At 32.3% G+C, this 9,769-nt stretch overlaps 1 protein-coding gene across 1 annotated transcript in view; it reads right to left on the bottom strand.

Moving 5' to 3' along the window:
- Positions 1-5,516, bottom strand: part of LOC101513414 (uncharacterized) — a 7,589-nt gene extending 2,073 nt beyond the window's left edge. Inside the window, exons 1-12 of the mRNA XM_073370031.1 lie at positions 5,197-5,516; positions 4,703-4,792; positions 4,387-4,509; positions 3,941-4,108; positions 3,751-3,837; positions 3,486-3,613; positions 2,551-2,607; positions 1,518-2,312; positions 1,105-1,287; positions 861-1,004; positions 540-737; positions 1-453 (exon numbers count right to left, since the gene is read on the bottom strand). Of these exons, the coding sequence (XP_073226132.1) occupies positions 1-453; positions 540-737; positions 861-1,004; positions 1,105-1,287; positions 1,518-2,312; positions 2,551-2,607; positions 3,486-3,613; positions 3,751-3,837; positions 3,941-4,108; positions 4,387-4,509; positions 4,703-4,792; positions 5,197-5,217 (2,447 nt within the window). The 5' untranslated portion in view covers positions 5,218-5,516. The remainder of the gene's footprint in view (positions 454-539; positions 738-860; positions 1,005-1,104; positions 1,288-1,517; positions 2,313-2,550; positions 2,608-3,485; positions 3,614-3,750; positions 3,838-3,940; positions 4,109-4,386; positions 4,510-4,702; positions 4,793-5,196) is intronic.
- Between the last annotated feature and the right edge of the window lie 4,253 nt (positions 5,517-9,769).

Raw genomic sequence — 9,769 nt, 5'->3', positions numbered from 1 at the left:
CGCTCTTCCCTTTTTCGCCGTCGCTCTTCCCGTTTTCGATGCTTCTCCTCCTTTCGCAGCTTTTTCTTCTCCTCCTTTTTCCTCCTCTTGGCCTCTTTCCTGTCTTCTAACTCAGAATCAGAACTATAATCCTCATCAGAAGATATACTTTTTTTCTCTGACCTTTTATGCTTTCTCCTATCCTTTCCATCCCTTCTATTCTTACCATCTTCAGAAACAGAATCATAAGCACTCTGATTGACACAATCAACTCTTCCAACTAAATCTTGAGTGTCTTCTGATTTGTGGTGTTGATCACTACTTCTGGCTTTTGAATTGGATTGATCCTTGTCATCAGATTTTTTTATTTCTGCAGCATAAGAATCACGAGGCTTCTCGCTGGAAAAAAATTCTTTGTTCATTGGTGACTTTTGTTGACCAGGAGACTCACCTCCCTTGCCAGAAGATTTATCACTGCCACATGAGTTTACCATTATCAGAGATGTTCAGTGTAGTACGGGCAATCAAATTAGTCATAACAAGTGCAGTAATCATATTACCATTTTATTATTTCCTGGCCTTTCTTACTCCATTCATTCTTATCATAATGATTATTCTCAGAAGCCTGATGACCAGCTTCCCTTTCAGGATAAAAATCATCTTCATGATGAAATTTTGCAGGTGAACCTTTTCGCTTACTAACTGGGGAGTGTCTTGATTTCTTTTCAGATGAATTTGATTTTGGATCTCTCTGCGGTCTACAAGAGAGTTGGGGGAAAATGAGGAAAAAGAGCAAGCAAAACAATAAACAAATCTGTGACTGATTTATATTTCTCACAATTAAAATAGGTAAAAGAAAGTTATCCAATTCATATTCAAACCTAGAATAATATGTTTCTTTTGCTCCTTCAATTGTCTCTAGGATGTCATCACTAGGTTTCTGGTTTCTTGGTTTCTTTGGGGGACTCAAGCTTCCTTCATTAGTCAACTTCTCTCTTGTTTGCCTCAGAGGGATTTCATTCGAACTAAACACGTTCAAAAGCCAATTAAATATGCATAAACTAACTATTGCGGGCAGGCAAGCATGGCAGATAAAAAGCATTGTATGAAGTCGCGATAAATTACCTTCTATTTTTACTGCTGGTCCTATTTCTTGCTTGTGGTGATATTGATCGAATTGGAGACTTCTCTGGTGAGGACATTGAATCTTGTGATTTATAGTGCGAAGCTTTGCCATTCTTATCTCGCTGTACAGACCGCAAAGGACTAGAGAGTTGATGAGTTTCTGGTGATAATTTTTTTTGCACCCTGCAACACAGGTATCCCCACAGATTTCATAAATTTCCTTGCAAGAAAAAAACTTATTTAAAATATCATTCTGCAAAATTTCACAGCTCCATACAGGGCATAGTGTAGGGCGATTTAAAAATTAAATATTTCTTTTTAAAAGCTTTATTATTTACTATTATCACAAAATCATGCACGCCAAAGAAAAATCAAACGAGCTTATTCAAGCACTCCCTCAAGTGTCACTATACCTGACTCTTCCCATAGGAGACTGCACAGGACTTCTTTGCTGCCTTGGTGAACTTCTTCTAACAGGAGATGGAGATACACGTATAGGAGACTGAGAACTCCATTCATCTTGAGAAGGAGACCTCTTAGGGGATGCCCCTGTAGATCTTTTCTTGACAAAAACAGGTGATCTATTCCGCAAAGGAGATGGAGACCTGCGTCGTGGATTTCTACTATCATACCTTCGCACTATAGGGGATTGCACTGGAGAGCTTGACCTACGACCACGGGTTGGTGGTACTCGACGCACCGGTGAAGGTGATCTATACCGGAAACTAGGAGATCTGTGTCGCATGGGTGAGGGTGACCTTCTCCGTCTAATAGGTGATGGTGATCTATGTATGTGCATTGGTGAAGGTGATCTACGCCGTCTCACAGGAGAAGGTGATCTGCGTCGTCGCACAGGAGAAGGTGATCTGCGTCGTCGCACAGGAGAAGGTGATCTGCGCCGTTGCACAGGAGAGGGTGACCTGTGTCGCCGCACTAGATATGGTGATCTGTGTCGCCGTACAGGAGAGGGTGATCTGCGCCGTCGCACAGGAGAGGGTGATCTGCGTCTTTTAACAGGAGTGGGTGTTCTGCGTCGACGAAATGGAGAACGCACTCCACGTCGTATAGGAGAGCGAGATTCGTAGTCTGAGCTAGATCTAGATCTCCTTGAATAAGATAACCTCTTGTGAGGAGATCGTTGCGGTGAACGCCTTCGAGGAGAAATAGATTGTCGTCGTGAAAAGGAACGTCCTCGAGCCTCTGGAGATCTGGATATACTCCTTCACAAAATAGAACCATTAATTCAAAATGACAAATCCAAATAAAAGTTAAATGTGTAATATATTACTCATTAATAAAGGCTAAAAGGGCACAGGGAACAAATTAAAGATCCATTAGCTGGCCAAGTTGAACTTCTTATATCCGTCAAATTATGCTAATGAATGACAAAAGCTACATTTAGGAATCAAGCCAAAGGAATCTATGTTAGCATATATAAAAGCATACCTTGAATAACTTCGGGAATTTGAAAATGATTTACTGGTTGCCCTTGAAGGTGAGCCTCTGTCGAAGATATCAAGTAATACATTTATAGCATTTTAATCCAATATAAAAGATGGAAAATGTGTTAAACATGTGATATTAAATGGTGGTACCGATAAGGTGAAGTGGAAACTGCAGGTGAATGTGGGGACCTAGAAACCCTAGAAGAGAATAAAAGCCAATTAGGTGCAGAGCTAGAAACCCTAGAACTCACTCAACAGGCGTTTTAGGTGCAGAGCCGATTTCACTAAAATGATCTCTGCCCAAACACCAACCCAAAGTAAAATAATAGAGTTTAAGCTAAAAGAAAAATGAAAATTAATGCGTATGTCATGCAGTTATGGTGTCACTCGAAAAACTGAACAGAGGTAGTTTATTCCTGCATCTAATACAACATTCAAAATATTAAATATCAAGAAATAGCAATGAATTCAAATGACTTCGTAGTGAAGGAAGTTTTACAAATTTCATGCAACTTTTCCACTACTCTAAATTAATTATCATGAGAGCAATTCTATGATTGTCAAGGAAACTTATGAACTTATGAGCACTAGAAGAATTTCATATGGGTGGTCCTGTAAATTTGTTTTTGTTAGCTTGTTAGTTAAGTTTATATGATACCTATTGGTGGTCTTGTGATGGCCAAAGAGGGTTACAGGTAATATTTTCAGTTATGCAAATTATTGTAAGGATTCTAGGTCCTCTGCTAGAATGAAGCCTAGCCACTTTCACCGTGTCTTACTTAATAAAAACACAACACAAGTCAACCCACTGGAAGAAACAGTAAACATATTTTAGCTTATATATTGAAGCTAGACCCATGTGAAACCAATAAGATAACAGAAAAAAAAAAACATCATCATATAATGATTAAAAAATAAGGAATTGAACCAGTTTACCTGTTCCTTGCTCTAACACCATTCCTCTTGTCGGTTTCTTTCCCATCCTGAACGTAGTGCCCTGAATCCCTGGGCTTCAGAGTTGGGTCTGAAGCATTATCATTGTCCTTCGCATCTAATCCTCCGTCCTACAGTAGTTTGAGGTAAAGGACATGAACCCAAATAATTGCAGAAGCTTGCTGAGTGCAATGGAAACACAAATGGAAGTTAAAACCAAAATCTCAGTCCTATAAAATGTAATCCAGCAAGGAACAAGAAGTATTACCAGTTTCTTCAGCCTCTCTTCCATGATCTCTTTACTTTCCTTCTCTTTCTTCCTCTGAATTTCACTTGTTATCCTATCACTTTCAGCCTAATCCATGGATACAAATTTATTCAGAAAACCCCCCCAAAAAGATATTAGGTTAAAAGGTATTTTAATACCCAATGAATGGCAAATCAAGACTCGAAAGAACCTTCTTTTTCAGGAGCTCTTCTTCTTTAGCATCCAAGAACTGCTGAGGAACACCACTGGCATTTTTCTGTGCACTGAGAAGAAGCGTCCAAAGCTCTTTCATGAACTTGCCAGTGTTTTTTTCCATGAATCCAGTAATTTGTATTTGAACTTCCTTCCCGTTCACTATCTGCATCATAACAAACAGAATGTGGCAAGACGGTAAAACATTAAAGCAATTATCAAAAAATTGCATGTAAATTGACGGTAGTTCCTTTAGAGGAAAAAAGACTGCACGGTTACAACTCAACCTAAAAGTGATATAGATATAGATTTCAACAAATACAATTTAATAACTATAAAAAAATTATAATATTTGGATTCAGCAAATAAAAAGTAGAATGTTGAAAGCACCATTAATCTTGAAGATTACCATAAACCCTAAATATTTCAAAAAAAGTAAATTACCTTTGCATCCAGAAGACTGTGTATGAAATTAATTAGCACTTCATCTTCAAACCCAAGAAGCTCAGTCACTTTTCTGGTAATCCAAGGCCTCATTATTTCCATATTCACCTTCGTCATGTCCACCTACAAATCATCTTTCAAGCTCGGTTCACATTGAAACAACAATAAGCAGAGACGAAGGCAGTGTGACTAATTAAAAACACAAATATATCAAGTTCAAAAACACATTGATTCTTGTAGTTCCAATTCCAAATAGCAAAAACAGTCATAAACCCTAGAGAGAGAAAATTGATCTGACTTAATCAAGGAAACAAACCAGATGCTCCAATTCCGGTGCAAACTTCTGTGATTTAAGCAGTTTCGCTTGCTTGTTCGAAAACCGAGTGTCTTGGTCCGCAGATGTACCCTATATCCAAAATTCAACGTATATTAATTCATAAGCTAAGTAACATATTGCAACTAAAAATGCTAAAAAGTAGACTATGAATCTAATCTACAATTGATGCACATCGATACATATCACACAATAATAAGTTGAATTACAAAACAACTATTTCATTCAGTTTATTATTTGACAACAGATACAGTTACATGCCGATGTGAAACAGTTAACTGAGCAACAAATATTTTAAACCCTAGGCGCAAGCTTCATATTCTGTTATAATTACACTACTCTATTTTCATCAAATTGAAGTCACTTAAGGATTTTAACAGATAAGATCTGAGAAATTATGAGATAATAAACTAACTTCGATTCATTTCAAGAGGCAAACGAGTAATTGAAAATTGAAAGGTTTGCGATGTACTTACTCGAAAGAAACCGCCAGACATCTTGTGACGGCAAGAGATTCCGAACGGAGAGAAGAGTGTGTGGCTGAGATTGTGATTGAGAATTCGAGAGCAGCGATTAGGGTTTTTCTATGGCATGTATCGGGAACAAAGATGAATAAGAGATAGGTTCTGATTCTGAAGGGTGATGTGTGAACCAAGATGCTCGATAATTAGAGCTCGAACTGCTTGCACTGAACCGCGAAGCTGTGGTTGGGTTCAGAAGAACCTTCTTGAAGCATGCCCTAATTGAACTGCGCGATTTACAACTTCATCCCTCGATTTCAATTACAATTTTACCCATATAGTTTTTCAGGAAAAATGTTAACAAATTCCTATATGTCAAAACAAAATTATCAAATGCCTCAAGTTTGTTAATAATAGAAATAACAATTTTATACCATAAACAATCATTTCAGTCAAAAAGAAAAAGGTCATGAGATTTTATTTAGTCTTTTAAATAATAAAAATAATTTTTAGTTTCAAAAAAATTAAACTAAGATAATTTAGTATTTACTTATTTTTATTTTATTCAGTTACTGAGAAAAAAAAAACAATCAAAAATAAATTAGTTATTAATAATTTATTATAAGAAAAAATGAAATAAAAAAATGTTTCAATTAATACACTATAAATATTATTTTTTTTATTTACTAAGTTTTTGTTAATTTTTCTTTCAATTATTTTTAATTTTTTGTTTCATGATATTTTCTTCATTTTATTTTTATTTTTTTATAATTTAATTTGTATACATCGAAAATATAAAGTTGTTTTATATTAATATTTTAAAAAATTAATATTTTTGACATATCAACTTTAGACATTTTAATTAAACTCAAATTAAAAAACTGAAAAATAATCTCAAATGGGTAACTAATTGAAAAATAATTCAACGAAGAATATTATTATTTAAAAAAATTAATTTAATTCAATTAAAATATTTTAAAGGTATGTTTAGTGCATGTTATAAAAAAGAGATTTTGGTCTTTGCTAATTTAGTGATTAATTTATAGATAACTTTATAAAAAGAAGAAAAAAAATATTTACATTAGCACAATATTTGAAGACAACTTTTAGACACACGCACATAAATAAAAAAACTAAAATAAAAAAGAATTCAATGGTATGACTAAATTGTTTCTCTTTTAATTTTTATATGTGTATGTACCTAAACATTTTAATTTGAGATTGTCCCATGTAAGACTTGTTCAGTATTAAAACCATAAATTTTCCATCAAATTCACAATTCATCTTCTTTGTATAAGGCTTTATCATCTTAATCGTCATGGACTTCATCCTCATCCACTATTAGTGTCATGTCTTCTTCTTCTTCGAAAATGTGAACAAGTAGTTCAGAAAACAAATCAAATGGGAGAAACTCTATTGTTGTGTGGTCTCGTTCTTCAACAACAACTTTGTATTGTAGAATTTCCTAGTGGTTTTTGTGTGTACAACGTTGTACCTTTAAGCAAGAAGTCGACAAGAGAAAGACATTATGGATGTTGGAATAACAAAATTGTTATGGATGTTGTTGTATTTTACGTGGAAGTGTTGGAAAAAAGAAACAAAAAAGCTCATAAAGTGCATAAGAAATTATATAGCGGGAGATTGGTCAGAAAAGTTAAGATTTTTTTTTTACTTGTTTTTCCTATTATGTGGAACATATACTTGATCATTAAATATTATTGGTGATATGGGGTGTAAGAATGAAACAAAAGAATCAATCCAAACCGATTAAATTGGTTCAAATTTTAGATTTAAATTAAATCAAACTAGTCAAATCCAATTTTATATTAGTTTGAATATCGATTTTACGTCATTTAAATTTGATCATCCAAAACTCAAACTAAATTAATATATTTATTATATTTAACTTCACATTATCTTCATAATGTTTTTAAAAAAATATATATTATACTTGTATATTTTTTTAATCATTGGATATATTTTTTTCTCGTTACAGTTTATGAACTTGTTTCAATAATTTAAAAAATTTAAAGAATTTGGAAGAAAAAAATTAAATTTTTAAAAATAACTTACAAAAAATTTAAAATTATTAAACTAATTCAACCAAATCAAATTATTTTGTTCTTTATCGAATTGGTTTTGTTCGGACTTCATAAGAATATATTATTAAAATCAAACTTAAAACAGATTGATTATTTTTTATTGCTTTGGATTTTCTTATCTACCAAAAACTTAAACCGCACAAAATTTAAACCCTAATTGATGATGATATATGAAAAATTGTATAGTTTTTTTTGTAAGAGTGACATGAAATTTAATGAGATGCGTGATGTTTGTTTAAATGAAAAATAGTGAAACTTTTTTGTATAATGTTTGATAGTTTAATTCAAGTTTTGTTTAATCTCTAACCGTACAATCATTGATATAAAGCATTTGAATTGAATGCATAATGCAAATAAAATCAATATTAGAAGATGTAGGTTAGTGGTATGCACTTTTTTGATTTAGACAATAAAATCAATATTTTACTTTTAAAATAATTCTTAATAATGGACAGTCTTGTAATTTTTTATTTCAACAAGCTTCGATTACATAATTCTTGTTTACTGTTACTACACTCCAGATTTCATCATTTTGTTTTTCTGTCGACATTTTCATTCACATGCCAATACCTTATCTCCTAGATTCTACTAATATATATGGATTAGTAATGCAAATGCACTTTTATAATTTATAATTTGTTTTTTTTTTTACAAAATAATCAATATGTTTTATTGTTTTTATATTAAATTCAACAGCCAAGTATGATTGGCGACCGAGTAAAAAAAAAAGTATGATTGGCGATTATGTGCTCTTAGAGGTTCTTAAAAATGTTGAACAATTCAACGGTTTTATGATACTTTTTTGTTATATATAAGTAATTTAAAATAATCCATAATAATTTTTAATTTTAAGTGGGTATATATATACAAGTTTCTCAAAAACCTTGTACACCATATCATCAGGAAGTAATTGAGATGTTTATCATATTTTGAATGGAATAGAATACAATTTATAACTATAATTAAAACTTAACAATTAAATTGAAGATATTGGCAATTGATTAATTCAGTAAAAACAAACGGCGAGTAAGAGCATAATTAACCCCATATATCACGTTGAAATATTTCACTACTAAAAATCAAATTAACCCCTAACCAGCTAATAACCTCAACATCATATACATAATAAGAGAATAAAGAAATGTTTGAGGTGGTCCATTTCATTGGGTATTATTCACAATAACACATTGCTTTTGTAAAAAATTACATAAAGATGAAGACTCCGAAAATGGGGCCATAGCCGGATGTTTCCATACATTGCTTTGCATATTGGAGGATGAATGTGAACTCATAGCCTCATTGTTAATGGCATTACCATAGTTGCCATTATTTTGTAACATTTGAGTTTGTATAGTAGTCTCTGTTTGTGGATTTAATATAAGTGGAGATAATAAAGGAATTGCATTTGAAGAATCTATAGAAGGAGCAAAAGGATTAGTGGGTCGGTCACTTATCTCAATAAACGATGGGGCATGTTTCTTTAGCCTTGTGGAGCATCCTTTTGTTCTCATATTTATCAAGTTTGCTTTGTTCTCCATTTCTTAAAAATAATTTGCACTTTGCAAGAAGCACTATATGTATTGATTTAATCTTTCTTAGAAAATTGGAAGATATAGGGTATAAATAAGATAAGATTTTCAATCACTTTTCATATAGACACATTCATATATATGCTTATGTAGTTACAACTTGCAAGGATTTAAAAGGAATGGTGGAGATTAAGAGAAAGAGAAGATGGAAAATAAGTTAAGTTTCCAAAACAAACGGAAAAGTGGGTTTGAGTTTTTTGTTGGTTCATAGCTTTTGTAGGATTATTACTTGTCTCGAAACCACTTATTTGCGCATTCAAGGTTCTTTGGTTTTTTAATTTATTATTCAGTTTATTGTTATATATTGTTCAATAATTTTCCTTTCCTTGGAGAATAATCAAGGAGGAGAAAGTGGAGGTGTGTCTCGCTCTACTAACAATCGCGTACTTAGTCTTAGTCTTGTATATCGAATCATATGCAACAATTGTTTATCGTTATTGTCTTATTAACTAAATTTATACTAACGATAAGCGTAATATGAGTTGTCTTACTCAACTCTGTTATTATGGACAATTTTACATGGTTACCTACAATTACTTTTGCAAGAAATTTGTTGCAAGTTTTTTGGACATGTTTACAAGTTTTCTTATTTGAAAATCTATATAATATGTTTTCAAACAATATTAAAAAAAAGATTTCACAGGGGTATCTATATATATATTTAAATTTTATTGCTTATGACCCTGTATTACACTTTAGTATGTTGGCAAGGCGGAAATATATTCCTTAGTAATGAAACTCTTTAATTTAATTAGGAATTTAATAATTGTTATTAGGTATACAAATATTTACATTTCTTCCAAAAAAAATATATTGCACATGTATTTCATGATTATTTTCTATATTATTTAACGAGTTTAAAAATAAATGATTAATTCTCCTTAATATGTCATAGCG

The sequence above is a fragment of the Cicer arietinum genome, chromosome 6 (assembly GCF_000331145.2).
Source record: "Cicer arietinum cultivar CDC Frontier isolate Library 1 chromosome 6, Cicar.CDCFrontier_v2.0, whole genome shotgun sequence".
Lineage (NCBI taxonomy): Eukaryota > Viridiplantae > Streptophyta > Magnoliopsida > Fabales > Fabaceae > Cicer > Cicer arietinum.
Note: the sequence above shows the minus strand (reverse complement) of the source record. Positions and strands in the feature narration are given on the sequence as shown.